Source organism: Orycteropus afer, unplaced genomic scaffold, assembly GCF_000298275.1.
Source record: "Orycteropus afer afer isolate SDZICR_OR568_19922 unplaced genomic scaffold, OryAfe1.0 scaffold00056, whole genome shotgun sequence".
In the NCBI taxonomy this organism is placed as follows: Eukaryota; Metazoa; Chordata; class Mammalia; order Tubulidentata; family Orycteropodidae; genus Orycteropus; species Orycteropus afer.
In genome coordinates, this window is record NW_006921643.1 from 9,952,035 (window position 1) to 9,973,520 (window position 21,486).

A 21,486-nucleotide genomic window follows, 5' to 3' on the forward strand; every position below is an offset into this window, starting at 1 on the left:
ACCAGAAGGCTGGTGGTTCAAACCCACCAGCCACTCCTCGGAAGGAAGGTTGGGCAATCCTACTTCTGTAGTGATGCTGCCTTGGAAACCCAAGGAGGGGTCGCTGTGAGTCGGGGCCCACTCGATGGCACATAACAATGTTGTAAAAAGTCAAGGAAAGGTTTACACATGGAAGGAAACTTTCTTTGTTGCTTACCAGGGAGGGAAGAAGAGGGAAGAGAAAACTGCTAGGTAGGTAAGAGACAAGTATTGATTGATTTGAATGAAAAGAAAAGCAGTATACCAAAAACGAGTGACCAGCACATAATACTAAGGAAAGGAAGACACAGAGATGTGCATAAGAAGTACAGACAGCAAAGGTAAACACTTTTACATACACAATACTGCACTATCAGTAATAAAAAACATTAATCAACAGGTGGATACATAAGTAGACAGGCTAAATGATCAGGTATAGGTAGGCAAAAGGAAAAATACCCATGAGTGCCTGAGTCATTGGACTGCTAACCAGAAGGCTGGCAGTTCACACTTACTACTACCCACTCCTCGGAAGGAAGATTGGGCCATCTACTTTCATAGAGATACTGCCTTGGAAACCCAGGGAGGGGTCACTATGAGTCAGATCCGATTTGACGGCAAGCAAGTTTGGAGTGTTATAAGTTACGATAAATAACTTATTAGCCACAGCCAAACACCTTAAGGGAATGAGTTGCTGGGCCCATGGGCTCAGGACCGTGGTTGCTAGGGATATCAAGCTCCACTGGCAAAAATACTGTTCTGTATCCTACTTTGGTGAGTAGTGACTGGGATCTTAAAAGTTTGCAAGCAGCCATCTAAGATGCAACAATTGGTCTCTCCTTGTCAGGAGCAAAGAAGAAATGAAGAAAATCAAAGACACCTGGGAACAGTTAGTCCACGGGACTGGTGGACCTTGTGAACCTACATGACCCTGAGACCAGAAGAACTAGATGGTATCTGGCTACCACTGTGAACCACTTGGAAAGGGACCAAAATAAGAGATCCAGGATAGAGTGGGAGAGTGGGAGAAAAATGTGGAACAAAACTCAGAATCATAAAAAAAGACCAGGGTTACTGGTCTGAAAGCGACTGGTGAAACCCTCGAGACTATGGCCCCTAGTCATCCTTTGGCCTGGTATTGAACTCACTCCTGTGGCTTCCATCCAAATCATAGACAGGCCTACAAGATACACAATAGACAGGCCTATAACTAGAAGGATGGCGGTTCAAACCCACCAGCCCCTCCTCGGAAGGAAGGTTGGACAATCTTACTTCTGTAGTGATACTGCCTGGGAAACCAAGGAGGGGTCGCTATGAGTCGGGGCTGACTTGACGGCACGTAACAACAACAACAACAACAACATAAGGTGAACAATTACACCAGATAGGTATACTCTAAGAACAGTCAATCATGGGAGATCAGAAGGGTAGCATTTGCACAGGGAGATAGCTCAAAGGGTAGAAATGCATAGGAAGGAAGGACACAGGGGAAAGGTAACCCAAGGAGGAAGTGGGAAGAGAGCTGTTGCATCGTGGGGATTGCAGTCAGTGTAATGAAATAAAATACGTATGAACTGTTAATGTGGAAAAGAATATGCTCTGTAAACTTTCACTCAGATCACAATTAAAAAAAAAGAAAAAAGCATAAAAAAGATAGGGTGGACTCTTAGAGCTAGAAGAGACCTTAAACATCAACTCATTCAGCCCTCTCCTCTCAAATTCTCTAATGTCGGGTGTGCTTAGCAGCTTTCCATAGACCCATATGCAGAGTTGTTGGCTGATCAAGGACATAGCAAATTTTTGGTTCTTATTTTAGGTTCTCTGGTGTCTTGACTGCTAACCAGAAGGCTGGAGGTTCAAACCCACCAGCCACTCTTCAGAAGGAAGGTTTGGGCAATCTACTTCCGTAGTGATACTGCCTTGGAAACCCAAGGAGGGGTTGCTATGAGTTGGGGCCGACTCGACGGTACATAACAACAACAACAACAACAACAACAGCAGCAGCAACAACAGTGCCTTAGTGGTTAGTGCATTGGGCTGCCAACCAAAAGGTTGGAGGTTTGAACCCACCTAGCCATTCCTTGGGAGAAAAGTGAGACAGTCTGCTTCTCCAAAGATTTACACCCATGGAAACCCTATGAGGCAATTCTACTCTGTCCTAAAGGATCACTGTGGGTGGAATTGACTTGGTGGCAGTGGGTTTATTTTAGGTTCTTGGGTGGTGCAAAGAATTAAGTGCTCAGCTACTGGCTGAAAGTTTGGCAGTTCGAATCCACCTAGAGATACCTTGGAAGGCAGGCCTGTCGATCTCCTTTTAGATAACAGCCTTGAAAACCTTTTGGAGCAATTCTGTGCACACGTGGGTTGCCATGGGTCGGCATCAGTGGTGATTACCAACAACATTTGGGTTTCTTTCTGCAACAGTTTAAGTCCTCTTCAGGAATTCATTTATTCATTCCTCCAATATAGCTAGGGGGCCTGTAGTGCTCCAGGCACTGTGCTGGGAGAATAAAGCAGCTGTGATCTTTGCTCTCAGGGATCTTGGATGGGAATCCAAGCCATTGCCCTATATAGAATGGGGTGCCTGGACTAGCAGCATTGACCATTACCTGGGAGCTTGTTAGAAACGCAGGATCTCAGGTTCTACCCAGGAGTTTTGAATCAGAATCTGCACTTTGACAAGATCCCTGGGCACTTGTGTGCACATTGGGGTTTGAGAGGCACTGCTCTAGAAAGAAGGATATTCTAGAAGGTAAAGCTAAATGTTAGAGACCAAGTCAGGATCCCCATACCCCCACCTGCTCCCCTCTGCTTTGCATTGAAACCCAGTTGCTCATGATGACCTCATGTGTGTCCAAGTAGATCACCTGAGCTTTCTTTTGAGGTGTCTCTGTGTAGACTGGAACCACCAACCTTTTGGCAAGCCCCTGAATGCCTTAATCGTCTTCACCACCCAGGGAACGCACCTAGCGCAGTTTATTTCTGCAACAGTTGTGATAGCGGAGCTGTGATGTTGAGAGAGGAACACTCACCATTCTCAGCCCACTCTCCAGCTCCGTCCTCTTCAGGCCCTGTCCCATCTTCCCAGATCATGTCTGCTTTATTTACCCTGCAGACCCTTTGGTCTGACTTGTGTGGTCTCCTTTTCCTGCTTTCACCCTCCCTTTTCTAAAACTTTACTATTTTAGGGGTGAAGTACAAGCACCAACTTCTTAGCAAGAAGCCCAGCAGCTACATGCTTCTGAAGCTTGGAAATCCTATTTATCTTGCATGTCATACCTGTTACATCTGGGGCTGGGCTGCCTCCCCAGTCAGTTGACAAAAACCATTTGATCATACCGTTCTTTACCCAGTGCATTTAAAAGACACCTTTTGAATTTAATAAACTTCTCAAGAAGCCGCTCATATTACTTTGAGTTATTAGTTTGGTTGAAAAAATGAGTGTTATTTGGTATAGAGTTTTTGTGTTTCTTTTCATCTGTCAGAGGTGAAAAAAAACTTGAAACTTATAGACCATTAAGGTTTTCTGGTGGTTCTGTGGTTAAGGCATTGGGCTGCTAACCAAAAGGTAGGCGGTTTGAACCCATCAGCTGTTCCACAGGAGGAAGATGACCTAATCTACTTCTGTAAAGATTTACAGCCTTGGAAGCCTGATGGGGTCACTGTGAGTTGGAATCGGCTCAATGGCAATGAGTTTGGCTTGGTTTTAAGGGTTTCTGAGCATCTGAGAAAAGCCCTCAAGGATTAAATATGTGGTTTTAGTAGTTAATTGTTATTGTTAGATATGATCTAGTACATTCCAACTCATAGTGAGCCTATGTACAACAAAACAAAACAACTGCTTGGTCCTATGTCATCGTCAAAATTGTTGCTACATTTTGTTGCAGCCACTGTATCAATCCAAATCATTGAGAGTCTTCTTTTTCAAGCCTGATATCCTTCTCTAGGGGCTGATCCTTTTGGATAATGCCTAAGGTATTTGACTGCTAACAAGAAGGCTGGTGGTTCAAACCTACAAGCCACTCCTTCAAACCCACCAGCCACTCCTTGGAAGGAAGAGTGGGCAATCTACTTCCCTAGAGATAACCACCTCAGAAACCCAAGGAGGGGGCCCTATGAGTCATCAGACTTGATGGCAGTGAATTTGGTTTGGGTTTTGGTAGTTAACTAGAATGGGGTTATTTGATTAGTTTGATGCGGTAAACATTTCCTGAATACTTATGCTAATTAAGATTATTCTTTTGTTGATTGTCTTCTGTCCAACCTGAAAGTAAACATCTCCTCACCTTTGGCTTGTGGTAAGGAATGGAAGCCAGCGTTAAAGGCTACCTGTACCCCGCTCTTCTGTAACCGTGCTTTTCTTCTTCGTTTTTAATTACCCCAATAACCCTGTGAGAATTGTTCTTGTAGTTACATAGACAGCTGCCCAAATACACATGGCAAGTAAGTGATGGCTCCAGCGTTTGAATCCATGTTTGCTGAATCCATGCACATTATACCCTCTAAATTGCCCTTGATTCATGATGTGTGACATTTTCTCTCGAGCATTCTGGAAAGACCCTTACTTTTTTGCTTCCTCACTTTAGTCCCTGTGCGAATGGTATTCTTTGTTTTAGCGAATCAAATTTCTGCTGTCTTCTTTGAGGGAGTTTTTCCTGCTCTGACCTTCTGCTGTCTTACAATGACCAGGGGCATTGTGTGAATGCAGTTGTAAATCCCTCAAAGCTTTGTCCAGTGTTCTACTTAGTGGCAGGGCTGAGCCATTCAAGTTTGGGGTTGGGCTTTTTAGGACTTGCTTTTTTTTCTTTTTTTTTTTTCTGTCCTTGATCTGTTACTGACTAAATCATTTGATGGTGAATGAGTCAGCGAATGTTTATTAAGCACCTACTATGGCGGTACAATAACAACAACAACAACATGGCGGAACAAGGATCTCTGGTAGCGTAGTGGCTAAGGCCCTTGACTGCTAACCAGAAGGCTGACAGTTCAAACCCACCAGCCACTCCTTGGAAGGAAGATTGAGCAATCTACTTCCGTAGTGATACTGCTTCGGAAACCCAAGGAGGGGTCACTATGAGTTGGGTCCGACTCAATGGCAGATAACAACAACAACAACATGGTAGTACAGTGGTTAAAGCTAACCAAAAGTTCAGTGGTTTGAACCTACCAGCTTCTCTGTGGGAGAAGGTTGAGGCAGTCTGCTTCTGTAAAGATTTATATATAGCTGTGGAAACTCTATTTTGCAGTTGTTGTTGTTATGTGCTGTCGAGTTGGCCCTGACTCATAGCGACCCCTCCTTGGGTTTCCGAGGCGGTATCGCTATGGAAGTAGATTGCCCAGCCTTCCTTCCAAGGAATGGCTGGTGGGTTTGAATTGCCAGCCTTCTGGTTAATAGTCAAGTGTACTCAGTCCTAAAGAGTTGCTATGAATCAGAATCGACTTGATAGCACTGGGTTTGGTTTTCTTTGGATTATGTTTCATGAAAGCAGCTCTAGTGGCATGGTGGTTAAAGTGGTTGGCTTTAAGTGGTTGACAGGAAGGTGGGCAATTTGAATCCACCAGCAACTCCACAGGAGAAAATTGTGGCAGTCTGATTCTGTAAAGAGTACAAAAAACAAACAAACAAAAAACCCAGAAAGATTGCTCAGTCTTCCTTCTGAGCCTTGGAAAATGGGTCAGTTCTGCTCTGTCCTGTAGGGTTGCCAGGAGTTGGAATCAGCCCAATGGCAAAGAGGTTTTTATTGTTTATGTGACATGCATGAGGCATGTGGTGGTTCAGTGGTAGAATTCTTGCCTTCCATGAAGGAGATCCTGGGTTCCATTTCTGGCCACTGCACCTCATGCCTACTCACTCACCACCATTTTGTCAGTGGAGGCTTTCCATGTTTCTATGATTCTGGACATATTTCAGTGGACAGACATAAGACAGACTAGGAAGAAGGGCCTGGCAATCCATTTTTGAAAATCAGTCAGTGAAAAACAAAACTGGATCACAATGGTCCAGTCTGCAGCTGATCAAGGGGATGGTGCACGACCAGGCAGTGTTTCACCATTAGTGGGCGACTGACTTGACGGCAGCTAACAACAGCATATGATATATACACTGTCATGAAGCTAGTGCTCAGTTTCTTCATCTATAAAAGGTCAAGCACTATCTCTTAAACTTCTTATGAGGAAAGGCTAATACTATACTTTGAAAATATAAATCATGTATTTGTATATATTATATATAATTACTAATATATAGAGAGCCTTGGTGGTGTGGTGCCTAAGGCATTTGACTGTTAACCAGAAGCCTGGTGCTTCAAACTCACCAGCCACTCTTTGTGAGGAAGACTGGGCAATCTACTTCTATAGAGATACTGCCTCAGAAACCCAAGGAGGGGTCGCTATGAGTTGACTCAACTCAATGGCAGTGAATTTTTTTTTTTTTTTTTAGTACTAATATATAATGATGATGTCACTGATCACTCATAATAGGACATGATTGTTCTGGTTATACCTAGTGCCACTCTGACAAGAGTTTACTACAAATGGGATAGCCTTAACAAACAGGAGTTTATTCTCTTACAGTTTAGGAGGCTAGAAGTTCAAGTCCAGAGTGCCAGGCTGTAGGGGCTGGGTGCAAGCCCCTTGACCTTGGGCTTTAGCTCTGCCTTTTGCTCCTGGCCCACTGAAGCCAGAGGCATTCTTCACTCAGGCAGTTTCTGGCTGCTGAGGCTAACAAACCCAAGGTCGACAAATAAAATGGCACAGTCCTGATGTTACCAAACCATATGGCAGGCCATTAATTCAAGTCCATTGTAATTCCCAAGGTTGGCAGAGCATGGCAGGCTGCTGAACAACGACACAGCTACATGCAGGGTCCAAGAGTGCCATAAGCTAGAGACCTTTCCCAAAGGTGTTTCTTATATATGGGAAGTAGACCACATACCCAAAGCAGTTACTCAGCTGCATGTGGTAGATCCCACCACATGCATTGGTTAGGGGCTGTATGCTTAACTGTTGTGCTACCAGGGCTCCTTATAGGAGGTATACATTCTTTTTTTTTTTTTAAATTTCTTTGAGTACCTTAGAAGCTCTGGTGGCACAGTGGATAAGGCATTTGGCTGCTACCCCACCAGCTGCTCTGCAGATAAAAGAGAAAGCAATCTATTTCCGTAAAGATTTACAGCCTTGGAAACCCAATGGGGGTCTCTATGAGTTGGAGTCAGCTTGATGGCAGTGGGTTGAGTACCTCAATACCAGATTCTCAAATACATGCGTATTCTAGGCAATATAGTATAGTAGTTAAGAGTCGTGGAGTCAGAGGGACCAGGATCTTTATATTACCACTTATTAGTCTGTGACCTTGGGCTAGGTATTTAACCTCTCTGAGCCTCATTTTCCCTATCTACATAATGGGGGTAATAGTAATAATAGAATAGTTGTGAGGATGAAATGACTTAAAGTACTTAAAAGTGAATGCGGCTCAAACCCACCAGCCACTCCTCTGAAGGAAGATTGGGCAATGTACTTCCATAGTGATACCTCCTGCCTTGGAAACCCAAGGAGGGGTTTCTGTGAGTTGGATCTGACTCGACAGCAATGAGTTTGTTTTTTGTTTGAGAATATAGTCATAGGAGCTCTGGTCCCATAGTGCCTAAGGCATTTGACTGCCAACCAGAAGGCTGGCGGTTCAAACCTACTAAACCACTCCTTGGAAGGAAGACTGGCAGTGTACTTTCATAGAAATAGTGCCTTGGAAACCCAAGGAGGGGTTGCTATGAGTCGGAACCGATATCATAGCTATTTTGGTATAGATTAACATGGGCGTGGGTCTCCCATGTTATTTTTGAAGAGTGTTTCCATGTAAATGGATTTAGAAACCTCATCTGGAAAAGAGTAACATGCTTTCCTTTGTTCTATTTCATTTGATTTTTAAAATCAGCTCTGAAAATTTCATTAGCTTAGTGCTCTGGTTGGAAAAACAAATTCTCCAGAGTCAGTGCTGGTCATGGCCTCATTTAGTTTATAGTTTTAGGGAAATGGCCCCCGGAAAAGCACGCAGCTGTATAATGAGAACACACATTATGTAATATGCCATAGTTGATATGGTTGGTGGGTATATCTATCACCTGCTTTGGTGAGATGTGAGGTTTTCCCAGTCTGTTCTAGCTAGATTTGAAAGAGTATGAGAGACACATTGGCAGCAACTTCATCCCTACAGCTCTTCCCCTCCTTGTCTCAGGCATGAATGTGTAAGATGAACACAGGCCCTCTGAGTGTATTACAGCAATTCTTCCCACATAGAGACCAGTGCCTCGGCCCGATTGCTGGTACCCTCCAGATATTTCTCTTCTCAATAGGTGTGTCTTCAACATGAGGACAAGGTCTGTCATGCTGGGAGGTGCTCTCCAGCATTGCATTTAAGGCTGGCCCTGTCATTTCTCCACTTCCTAGTACACCTTCTCTGATATAGATGATTACCACCTAGTGGCCACAGGTAAGGATGCACATCACTAAAACTAGAGGAATGCTGGTTGCAGTTTTGGCAATTTCTGTTGTAAGATTTGAACATGGTCTATTTCCATTTGTTATTAAAATAAAAGGCTAACCTGATTGGTAGAAATAGTTAAGTGTTGGACTACTAACCAAAAGGTTGGCAGTTCAAAACCATCCAGAAGCATTTCTGATGTAAGGCCTGGCAGTTTGCTTTTGAAAGATCACAACCTTAAAAACTTGAATCAGAATTGACTCAATGGGCAACTAACAAGAACAACAGTACAGTGTGGGGGCTTATGCTGTAGAGTGACATTCCACTAGGGAGCAGGACTTTCTTGTCTTAGAGTTAAGAACATTTAGCTAGGTTTAAAATACTACATACAGGCTTTGGGGAAATGGAGAGCAGGAGTAAATGCCTCTCTTCCTGCATGGTTTCTGATGGGGTATATTCTCACTTTGCCCAGATATGAGGGGAGAGAGGAAAAGGGCTCTGGGAACTCTCCCTTAACTTGTTTTAGTTCCAGGCTTAACATGTGCTGGGCAGAAAGAAGGCACATGGCTGTGACTGACAGCTGACTTGTAGCCCATTTTTCTGGGTCTTTTGGTTCAGAGAAGGTTTTGCTTTATGCTCTTTCTGATGGCCCTTGCTCCAGCTCTGTGGGGTAATATTCCTCACATTGTCACTGAGTCAGTTCTGACACCGTGTGTATCACCATGGGTGTCAGAGTGTAACTGTGCTCCATAACATTTTCAAGGCTGTGAACTTTCAGAACCAGATTCCCAGGCCTTTCTTCCAAGGTACCTGTGGGGAGGTTGGAACTGTCAACCTTTTGGTTAAGTGAAGTATTTAGCTAGAAGAGGTGCTTTCATATTAACGGTAAACACATTTCCTGCATATACTGAGCCCCAGTCAGAACTTACTTAAGGTTGAGAGTTTCTTCTGATTTCCTTAGTCAATTGTTTTTTCACTGATAAGAAAAAAACACTAGTTCATTAACCTTCATCAAAGGTGAATTTCCCAACTCTTTCTCTTCTTTTCAGCCAGGCAGTATACTTGTTTCTTGGGTGAGCATAAAGGGACATACATGATCCTCACCCTTGTGTAACTTACCAGTGGGGGAGACATTAATGGAAGAATTGCCTGAACAAATATAAAATTACTACAGAGAAGAGTTACATTGTACTCAGGGAGTGAAAGAGAGAAGGATTTGGCCTGCTCAGAGAACTTAGGAAGGCTTTCCTGAGGAAGAGTCTTTTGAGTTGAGGTCTGCAGGCACAGTAGGAGGCCAACTAGTTAGAGAAATCAGGGAAGGATGTTCTCAATATGGGAAGAACATATGGTGGCAAGAGAGAGTAGGCACATTCCAGGAACTTGAGAGAGGCCAAGGCGCTGGTGCCAGAGAGGGAGGCAGGGAGGGCAACCATGCGGGGCCTTTCAGGTCTTTGTCCTAAGAGCACTGGCAAGCATCACAAGGTCCACTGTGGAGGTGGACACAATTGAGTAGAGAACTGAATGGAGGGAAGAAAGCTGACCACGTAGGAGGCAGTTTCAGTCATGTAGGAAGTGAGGGATTTGGTTTAGGGTTGGGGGTAGTGATGGACAGTGTGTGTGTGAGTGTGTGTGTGTGTGTGAGTGTGTGTGTGTGTAGGTGAACAGAACTGAGAGATGCTTAGGAGATAAAATGGGCCAACTTGGAATGGCTGTGGAACATGGAGGAGACTGCCCTGTGAAAGATATGGCTGAGGTACCTTACTTGTGTGAGCAGGATCAATAGTGGCACCTCTTTTAAACTGGGGACAAGAAAGAGGCTCTTGGCTCTTTGGGGCAGTGACTGAGGGGAAGTTTGGTTTTGAGTGTGTTGAATAGCTATTACATGGGGTTGGGGATTAGGGGATAAACCTGTGTCTCTGGGGGTCTCATGTCTGTCTCTCATCTCAGGCATGGGTGCTCTACCTGGAGAATGTCAGAAACTCCATGTGTAAGCTAACTTGTATTGCTGTGTCTAGTCAGTTCCATTGAACAGATTTTGAGGGCCACAGTACCAGCCCTGTCCTGGACATTCATTGGAGTGTGTTATGACATGAAAGCACTCACGAATGGTTCTGAAACCTTTTTGAATACACAGTAATGAAGCACAGAAAGTGTTATTGGAGTTCAGAGGAGGGAGAGATAGCAAAGCCTGCAGACTTTGGTGTTCTGGTGCTTTAAGCAGCTAAGAGACCAATCCTATTGCAGATACCTGCCTCAGTGATCTGTTTTAACTAACTTCAGTCAGTTTCCAAGTCCAGTTGGAATGATGAGACTGAGCAGCAAATAGTTTTAAGGGTTGGTGTTAGGTGCTGTTGAGGTGGTTCTGACTCATGGTGACTCTGTGCAGCAGAATGAAACACTGCCTGGTCCTGTGCCATCCTCATGATCGTTGCCATGCTTGAGGCCATCGTCAGAGCTGCTGTGTTGATCCATCTCATTGAGAGTCTTCCCCTTTTTCACTGACCCTTTACTTTACCAAGCATGATATTGTTCTCCAGGGACTGGTCCCTTCTGACAACGTGACCAAAGTACAAGAGACGATGTCTGGCCATTATTGCTTCTAAGGAGCATTCTGGTTGTACTTCTTCCAAGACTCATTTGTTCATTTTTGTGGCAGTCCATGGTATATTCAGTATTCCTCACCAACACCACAATTCAAATGCATCAATTCTGTGCTCTTCCTTATTCATTTTCTAGCTATTACATGCATATGAGGCTATTAAAAATACCATGGCTTGGTCAGGTGCAACTTACATCTCCAAAGTGACATCCCTGTCAGTATACTGTGGCAACCACTTTTGAATTATTTTCAGCAAAATTTTAAGGGTAGTCAAATATAATTTTGGTAACTTTGAGATCACAGGAAGGTGCACAGAAAAATATAATTGCAAGGCTGCCTTGAATCTTCTATTATGTGGCTGTGTACATGTGTGTGCCTGTTAGTATGTGCACAAGCATGTTATGTTCTTCCCCAGGAGAAAAGAGAAATGGTTTGACGTGGAGTATTGCTGGTAAAACTTGTATAAAATTAAGCTATCTTACAATTTTTAAAAAATACGATGAACCTTCTGTTTTAGCAAAAGAAGGATCATACTTGGTTAAATTCTCTTAAACCTTATGTAGATTTGTTTGTTGAGGGAGAGCGTGGTATCCCCAGGGAGAGAGGGACACTGTCCTCTGGTTTCAGATTGAGCACACAGCTTAGGGGGAGCAGTCTCTTGAGGTTCAGTCTTCTGCTACTTCTATATCCCTTATCCTTCTGGTCTCCTTGCTCAGAGTGACAGAGCCTACCTACTTTTGCCTGCCCCAGATGCTGGCAGTTATGACTTCTGTCTGCTCTGGCCAAATATTCTTCCTTTCTAGGAACAGATGTTTCTACAAAGTAAATATTATTGACCCTGCTTGGCTCCTTGCTGTGTCTTGCACTGCCTGAACATGAAACAGTGAGGTTATGTGAGCAGTGTGCCACAGAGCTTGGCATGCACCCAGCAGGTACCAGCCTCTCCTCTCCTCTCTTACTGGAACATGCATTTTAGATTCCGGTGTGCATCTGAGTGAAAGCTCAACAAAGAAACCCTTGGGAAGCTGCATATCCAAGGTGAAAATCTATGTAAAAGTCCACTTACCCTTGTGGATTGAAATAGCAGGAAGCAATGGCTTTTGGGTATTCTCTTTTTGGTTATCCTCAGTAACGGGAGTTTATGTTAATGGGATGAGGCAGCATAGTGTTTCCATATGTTATAAGGTCTCAGTGTAGAGGACTTGGGATCAAACCACAGTGGCTTCCTTAGTGGCTGTGTGCTTGCTGTTAGGTCAGTGATTTACTTCTCTGTTCTTTAAACACAGGTAGTCATGCTAACTACAACTCCCCAGGTCCTGGTATTAGAGTCATATATTAGGAAAGAATAGCCCAGCCTTGCCTACCTACAGCTGAACCTTACGGTGTACAGAGTGCTCATCCAGATAGTGCATCTCACTGGGTTCTCATGAAAGTCCTGTGACTTAGATAGGGCTGACACCTTCTGATAGATGCTATAACTTGGACTTTGTGACTGCCCAAAGTTAGTTGCATATCTGGTTAGTGGTGGAGCTGAAACTTGAACCCAGGAGATAGTGGGGTGGGGTGGAGTGAAGGCAAGGTTTAGGAAGGGGTGGATTAGCCTAGAACCAGAACCCCATGGGATACAAGTGAGAAAGGGACATTCTCCAAAAGCAGGCTGAGAATGCTTTTCCCAAAGATTGGGGAATGGATTTTGAGCAAGCGTCTGTCAGGCCCATGGTGAGTTCCTTTTCAGGTTCCAGTATTTGGGATTCTACCTCTGCCCTGTTGTCCTTACTGGCCTACAGCTTAGTATTTGACTCCATAGCAATACTCATTACTCAGGATTGGCCTCTTTATCAGCTTCATGGGGCCCACATTGTTTCTCAGGTTTGAGTCGTGGCAGGGTACACTGCGTGCTCCCAGACAATGCAATCAGGTTACCCTCTGGTCACAAGGTAAGAGACCTGGGCCTGGTTCAATGTGTCCTGCCTATGTCCTCCTGTGAAAAGGCCCCACAAAGACTCTGTTGTACATTGTTAGCCACTCCTTGATCCTCATTGGCAGCTGTGCCATGGCAGCACAGCTTTTTAGGTGGCGCTTTTGCAGGCCGGGAGCTTTCCCAAGCTGATCTTACATTTCACCTTTTTTTTTTTTTTTCTTTCACATTGTTGAGACAGTTGCCCAGCTTGAGTCTTTCTTGCCCTATTGGAGAGGCATAGGAAGACAGGTAGGTAGAACGGAAACAGAACTGTTTTTACTCTCTGCCTAGGCCTTCCTTTCTGAGTTCTGACCTGGGGGGTGGGCATTCTGGCTAAAATAAATATGTTTGCAACCATAGTCACATTGGGTACACACTTTGGGGCTTTTGAAGGGGTGTATTTTCTACTCTGAAATATTGTTCTCTCTCTTCTTCCTCCTGCCTGCAACCTCTTTTCTCCTTCTTTCCACAGGGTCCTGACTTTCAAATTCATCAATTTTTGTCTTAACTTGCATGGGAGTGACTTGTGTTCTGAGGGATCTCCTCAGCTTGGGCTGGTCAGTTTTGAGAGATGCCTTATTTCCCTGCCAGCATTGTTTCACTTTTTGGCAAAGACCGTTGCATTAAAGTGGTGGAACCAGGGAGACGGGGGAGACTATTGGTTTTACTGCTCCTGTGTTCTCCTTTTCTACTCCTGAGTGCCTTCCTCTTTGAGTGTGGAGTAGACTACCTTGCCCAAGTCCCAGCTAGCTGGAACTTATGTCATCAGAGCTCGTGGGAGGGCAGTTCAGGAGCAGGGCCTCCTGGTCCCCCAGTAATAGTCTGAGCCCAGGACAGCCAGGTCTGCTCCTCCACTAGCGGCCACTACTTGGAATGAACATTGGGATTGGAGCGCCGAGCACTGGGCTTAGATATGTACACAGTGTACCACATACTCATTTATTCAGCACACACTGAGCGGGAAGCACTGCCAGGTGTGCAAAGAGGAGAAAATACAAAACCAAAAGATGAAAGACATGCCTCCTAACCTCAAGGTACGAGTCTGAAAACTGAAAAAAAGAACTGCTGTGCTCATGGATGCTTTTATTCCAATAGGATAGGTTGGTCTCTGAAGCCAGGATATCTTTTTTTTTTTTTTCCCCCTTCTTTTCAAGTCCAAAATATCTTATTAAAGCCAGGCCTTGTTACTAGTTATGCCTCATATTTCCCTCCTCTGGGAATTTGAACATAATGCCATTTCCCCTTCAGTGTGGGCAGCGTGTATGAGGGTAATTTGAATGATTAGCCTAATCCGCAGGAAAGCTGCACAAAGAATTCAGTTAAGCACATTTGTACTGAGCAGCAGTGTCTGTCAGGCCACTTAAAGGTACCTGGGTGGTTTTATACTCTTAACGGGAGCTGAGAGCTCATGAAGGATCATTGGCTTTTATTACTATATTAAATGAAAGCTTATTTTTCATATTTGACAAGGACCTCAGAGAGTTTTCTTTATAGATACCATGTGTGGGGTTTGGTTTTGCCCCAACCCCAAACATTGCCAAAGCTTTGTTCAGTGGTGGTGGTAGAATGTGACAACCTAGGGAAATTGTTCAGGCAGAAACTTGTCAGACTGTCCGGCCACTCTGCTCTTGAGGAGAGTTGGGGAGGGTTCTGAGAACTGTACTTGGGTTGACAGAGGAAGTCAGTGGTCTTATGCCGTCGGGGTAGAGCTTTCCTGGGCTCCTTACCTAATGTCAGTTTGTCTTGTGGAGCTGGACATGTAACTGTGGAGTCATTTCTGACTCATGGCAACCCCATGTGTGTCTCAGAGTAGAACTGTGCTCCATAGGGTTTTAAGTGGCTGATTTTTCAGACATAGGTTACTAGGCTTTTCTTCCTAGGTCCCTCTGGATGGACCCAAACCTCCAGCATTTGGTTAGCAGCTTTGTATTAATCATTTGCACCACCTGCACGTAAGGAGCTTTGATGGCACTATGGTTAAGGTGTTGGGCTGCTAACCAGAAGGTAGGCAGTCAAACCCACCAGCTGTTCCATGGGAGGAAGATGAGGCAATCTACTTCTGTAAAGAGTTATAGTCTTGGAAACCCAATAGGGGTCACTATGAGTTGGAATTAATTCGATAGCAGTGGGTTTGTTTTTTATTTTGGACATAGGGGAAGGTATTGTTGAGATACAGGGGCACCTACACTGACCACATGGAAGGCCATAGGCTGACTGGATCTGCAGGGCTATGGAGCCTGGTACGGGATCTGACCTAGGCTCCTCCTTGACCTCCTTAGGCAAATGGATTCCCACATGTGTTAAATGGGCTCAAGTTGTAGCTTGAGGAATTATAAGTATGACAAGAATTGTTAAAGTAAATGTAACAAATTAACATCTTAAGCAGATGAGCACTTGATGTTATACGTGAATATTTATCATAATTCTACTACTGTATGTGTATGTGTGTATGCATATGTATATTTTATACTTTGAAATGGACTCAGGAACAGATCTGCTAGCTGCTACATTAATAAAAGAATTTTTTAAAAAACTGATCAAATATGAAAGCCACTTTATTTCGGTAATCTATGTTTTTTGCCCTCTTGTTCTTTCTAGATTTGTCTTCAGCAAAGCGGAAATTTGCAGACTCTTTAAATGAATTTAAATTTCAGTGCATTGGAGATGCAGAAACGGATGACGAAATGTGTATAGGTAGGCCCTAATCTTCCTTAAGATAAACAAATTCATTGTTCATCACAACTCTCAATGTCGTAGCAGGACCTTTTTCCTGGGAAAGGAAGTAGCTGAGGGTAGTAAATAAAGATGTCCACAATATAGGGGTGGAGGAGCAGAGTTATGTGAGGATCAGAAGCCTGAGATATTCTGAGCTTCTCCCCAGAGTCTGGGGTTTCCTTACTCACTCTCTGGCCTGTAAGAGAAAACCTGAGATTTTGCAGTGAGACTCTACTCTCTGCCTTCCTTTAGCTTTCCTGTTCTGACTGATTTTGTGATATTCCTTCCTCCTGCTTCTGACACAGAACTAAGAATACAGAGCAAAGGCAAAATGCAGGTAGATGAGGGAAGAATTAGATCAGAGATTGTAAAATGGTAAGTTATGGGCTGGGATCAGAGTTCATCCATGCTTTGTTTGGCTCTCAGTTTTTGTTTTCGATCTAATTACCATGTAAATGGTATTTATATAAAATTCCAGTTTTGTAGCTTTTTGCAAACTTGGAGACTATGAACAAAGGTCTCACATTGTGGCATGGCAATAGTTGGCTGGAGATTTTTATCTGCTGCTGCTGCTTTCAGGTGGGGTGTGATCTCAGTTTACTCTGGTACCCACCCTCTCCCTTTTATTTCCTCATCAGAGAGGCTGAGGGTGGGTTACCATTTATCACCAAACCTGAGCTGTTTGACTCCTCACCCTCATCACCTTCCTGTCTTCTGTAGGCATCCCTGAGCTCAGAGGATTTTCGATGTCAAGACATGTATCTCTGCCAGGCCTTAGTCATTATACCTTATTCTTTTTACCTGGGTCATCTTGGTAGACTCCATTACATGAGCAGGAGTTGATAAAGTTATATTGAATTACTTGTCTGTCAGTTTGTCATACTGTGGTGGCTTGTGTGTTGCTGTGAGGCTAGAGGCTATGCCACTGGTATTTCAAATACCAGCAGGGTTATCTATGGTGGACAGGTTTCAGTGGAGCTTCCAGACTAAGACAGACTGGGAAGAAGGAAAGGGCCATCCACTTCTCAAAGTATTGGCAGTGAAAACCTTATGAATAGCAGTGAAGCACTGTCTGGTATGTTGCTGGAAAGCTTTATGAATAGCCCTGAAACATTGTCCGATATAGTGCTGGAAGATGAGCCCCTCACATTGGAAGGCACTCAAAATATGACTGGGGAAGAGCTGCCTTCTCACAGTAGAAGTCAACATTAATGACATGGATGTAAGTAAAGCTTTTAGGCCCTCCATGTGCTGATGTGGCATGACTCAAAATGGGAAGAAACAGCTGCAAACATCCTTTAATAATTGGAACATGGAATGTATAAAGTATGAATCTAGGAAAATTGTAAGTTGTCCAAAATGAAATGGAATGCATAAAGATTGATATCCTAGGCTTTAGTGAGCTGAAATGGACTGGTTTTGGCTATTTTGAATCAAACAACCATGTGATCTACTGATGGGAATGACAAATCGAAGAGGAATGATGTGGCATTCATTTCACAAAGACTGTGTCAAGATCTATCATGAAGTACAATACTATCAGTGATAGGATAATATCCATATGTCTACAAGGAAGACCAGTTAATATTGCTATCATTCAAATTTAGGCACCAACCACCAAAGCCAAAGATGAGGAAATTGAAGATTTTTACCAACTTCTGCAGTCTGAAATTGACCTAATCTGCAATGAAGATGTGTTAATTATTAGTGGTGATTAGAATGCGAAAGTTGGAGAAAAAGAAGAATCACCAGTAGTTGTGAAATAGGGCTTTGACAATAGAAATGGAGCTGCAGATCGCATAATAGAATTTTGCAAGACCAGTGACTTATTTGTTGCAAATACCTTTTTCAACAATATAAATAGCAGCTATACACTTGGACATCACCAGATGGAATACACAAGAATCAGATCGGCTACATCTGTGGGAAGAGGTGACGGAGAAGCTCATATATCTTCAGCCAAAACAAGGCCAGGAGCTGATTGTGGAACAAACCATCAGTGGCTTATATGTAAGTTCAAGTTGAAATTAAAGAAAATTAAAACAAGTCCACAAGAGCCAACAAATGACCTTGATTATATCTCACCTGAATGTAGAGACTATCTGAAGAATAGATTTGACTCATTGAACACCAGTGACCAAAAATCAGATGGATTGTGGAATCCCATCAAGAACATCATAAAGGAAAGAAGCAAAAGGTCATTAAAAAGACAAGAAAGGAAGAAAAGACCAAAAGATCAAAATGTCTCTGTCAGGTACTCTGAAACTTGCTCTTGAATGGAGAGTAGCTAAAGCAAATGGAAGAGATGACAAGATAAAAGAGCTGAACAGAAGATTTCAAAGAGCAGCTGGAGAACACGAAGTCAATTAATACAATGAAATGTGCAAAGACCTGGAGTTCGAAAGCCAAAAGGGAAGAACATGCTCAGTATTTCTCAAGCTGAAAGAACTGAAGAAAACACTCAAACCTCGAGTTGCAATACTGAAGCATTCTAATACTGAATGGTTCAGGAAACATCAAAAGAAGATGGAAGGAATACACAGAATCACTGTACCAAAAAGAATTGGTCGATGTTCATCCATTTTAGGAGGTGACATATGATCAAGAACCAATAGCAGTGAAGGAAGAAGTCAAAGCTGCACTGAAGGAACTGGTGAAGAACAAGGCTCCAGGAATTGTTGGAATACCCATTGAGCTCCTTCAACAAATGGATGCCGCACTAGAGGCATTTACTTGTCTATACTTAGAAATCTGGAAGATAGCTACCTGGCCAACTGATTGGAAGAGATCCATATTTGTACCTATTCCAAAGAAAGGTGATCCAACAGAATGTGGAAATTATTGAACAATATTATTAATATCACATGCAAGGAAAATCTTGCAGATGATAATTCAAAAATGGTAGCAGCAGTATATTGACAAGGAACTCCCAGAAATGCAAGCTGGATTCAGAAGAGGTTGTGGAACAAGGGATATCATTACTGATACTATACGGATCTTGGCTGAAAGGAAAGAATACTAGAAAGATATTTACTTGTGTTTTATTGACTATGCAAAAGTGTTCGACTATGTGGATCATAACAAATTGTGGATAACATTGAGAAGAATGTTGTGTTAATTGTGCTCACAAAGAACCTGTACATAGACCAGAAGGCTGTCATTCAAATAGAATAAGAGGGTACTGCATAATTTAAAATCAGGAAGGGAGTGCATCAGGGTTGTATCCTTTTGCCATATTTATTCAATCTGTATGCTGAGCAAATAATCTGAGAAGCTGTACTATATGATGAAGAATGTGGCATCAGGATTAGAGGAAGACTTGTTAACAACCTGCTGTATGCAGATGACACAGCCTTGCTTGCTGAAAGTGAAGATGAATTGAAGCACTTACTGATGAAGATGAAAGACTATAGTATGCAGTATGGATTGCACCTCAATATAAAGAAAACAAAAATCCTTCACAACTGGACCAATAAGCAGCATCATGATAAATGGAGAAACGATTGCAGTTGTCAAGGATTTCATATTACTTGGTTCTACAATCAACACCAACGGAAGCAGCAGTTGAGAAATCAGACAAAGTGTTGCACTGGGCAAATCTGTTACAAAAGACCTGTTTAAAGTTCTCAAGAGCAAAGATGTCTCTTTGAAGACTAAGGTGTGCCTCACCCAAGCCTTAGTATTTTCCATAGCCTCATAATGCATGTGAAAGCTGGCCAGTGAGTAACAAAGACTGAAGAAGAGTTGATGCCTTTGAATTGTGGTGGTGAAGAATACTGAAAGTGCCATAGACTGCCAAAAAACTAACAAATCTGTCCTGGAAGAAGTGTAGCCAGAATGCTCCTTGGAAGCAGGAATGGCCAGACTTTGTTTCACCTACTTTGGTCATGTTGGCAGAAGAGACCATTCCCTGGAGAAGGCTGTCATGCTTGGTCAATGAAAAAGGGGAACACCCTGAACAAGATGGATTGACACAGTGGCTGCAGTGATGAGCTCAGGTATAGCAGGGATTGTGAGGCTGGTGCAGGATCAGGCAGTGTTTTGTTCTGTTGTACATAGAGTTGCTATGAGTCGGAGCTGACTTGATAGCACCTAACAACAACAACAGCATCATATTCAATTAATAAACATATCAAATGTTTGTTGAGTCCCTGTTGCCAGACACAGTGGCTAGGCTCTGGGGATGAGCAAAGGCAGTTAGGAGACAGCTGGAAGCAGTGAGAATGCATTAGTGTTTAACTCCTGGATGTCTGGAAGCTTTTCACAGTGTTTTGTCAGTGTCCTGGTATCCGCTGGGGTATTAAACTTGATGCCTATTGCCTTTGCAAATAATTCTGGTGAGGGATACTCCAGCTCTGACCCCCATGCTCCAAGCTGCCTTTTATTAGTAAAGTGACTTGGGGACTCAGAGGAGGAACCCAAAGAGAAGTCACAGACATGGCTTGTGGTGCCAGCAGCACTATTTGTTTAGATCTGGTGCCAAAGAAACGGTTGGGTTCTGACGCAGCCCCACAACAAAGATTGAGGTCAAATCCTGGACAGGAAATCCTTTAAGTCTTAAGCGGAACTCTGCCCCTTCCAGCCCAGGGCCTGGGAGCGTGCCAGCAACTCACTAGTCCTAGGTACTCTCAGGAATAGGCAGGTCTTTCCTTTGAAGAAATTCTTACCTAGCTAGAGTGCCAGGTGGGATTAGCCTGTACTTCAGGGCCATCCTTAGTGGTTAATGATTCAAAGATAAGGGGAGCCTTGGGAAGCAACTGACGTCAGGCTTCTGCCTGTGCCAAGGGATTTAAATCCAAAACATAATGGCTGGGGCTTAAGGCTCCCAGAGGCCCATTGCTCTCCTTCCACTTCATGGCCCCTTTCTCTTTTCCAGCAAGGTCTTTGCAAGAGTTTGCCACCGTGCTCAGGAATCTTGAAGATGAACGGATACGGATGGTGAGTATGGCTTGGCTGGTCTTGGTCTGAGACAGTATGGTCATGTCAAAGGGGGAAGGGATTTGTTAGAAGAACTGGATTTGAGTCCAGGCTCTGCTGCTTGAGTGCACGCAAGACTCCTAGTCTCTGGACTGTAGTTTTCCCACCTCTGAAGTGGGCATCTTAACATCTGCTTTGCACAGTTTGGAATCTTTAATAAGCAGTAAAGGGTTACTTTGAGTAATTTTAGAATGGCATTGTTGTTCTCCTAAAGATTCACTATCAAGATATATACATAAGGTATATGATTGAAAGGTGGACCTTTGAATTATTTAATTTTATTTTGAGCCTTAGGAAAGGTGGATTGCCCAATAAGCACTACAGATTAGGAAGTAAGCACAAGTAAGCCCATGCTTACCTTGCTTACTGGGTATTCCTTTCCTGTCAGGGAATGTAAATTTGAAAAAAGACTTTGATTCTGTAGAAAGGAGCTATGATGTTGAGAGAGAGGCAGATGCCAGCCATACCTAGAAGCAGAATCTTTGATGTGGTGAAAAAATACATAGTTGTTTACTACAGATTAGTAAGTAAGCACAAGTAAGCCTGTGCTTACCTTGCTTATTGGGTAATCCAACACTGGGCCTCAGATTCCTTCCTGGCAGGACAGGAATAAGGTGGCCTTGTCTGCCCTCCCCGCGGCCCTGCCCCAATTAAACCTGCCTAAGAGCTGTTTGAGGTCAGAAGTCACTTCTTACTTTACTTTTAATTCCAAAGCACCTAAAACAGTCTTTGCTATGTAAT

At 43.4% G+C, this 21,486-nt stretch overlaps 1 protein-coding gene across 1 annotated transcript in view; it reads left to right on the top strand.

Annotated features, from left to right (window-relative positions):
• ARHGAP26 (Rho GTPase activating protein 26) overlaps nt 1–21,486 on the top strand; it is a 778,689-nt gene that overhangs the window by 148,340 nt on the left and 608,863 nt on the right. Inside the window, exons 2-3 of the mRNA XM_042780720.1 lie at nt 15,652–15,747; nt 20,645–20,706. Coding sequence (XP_042636654.1) covers nt 15,652–15,747; nt 20,645–20,706 — 158 coding nt within the window. The remainder of the gene's footprint in view (nt 1–15,651; nt 15,748–20,644; nt 20,707–21,486) is intronic.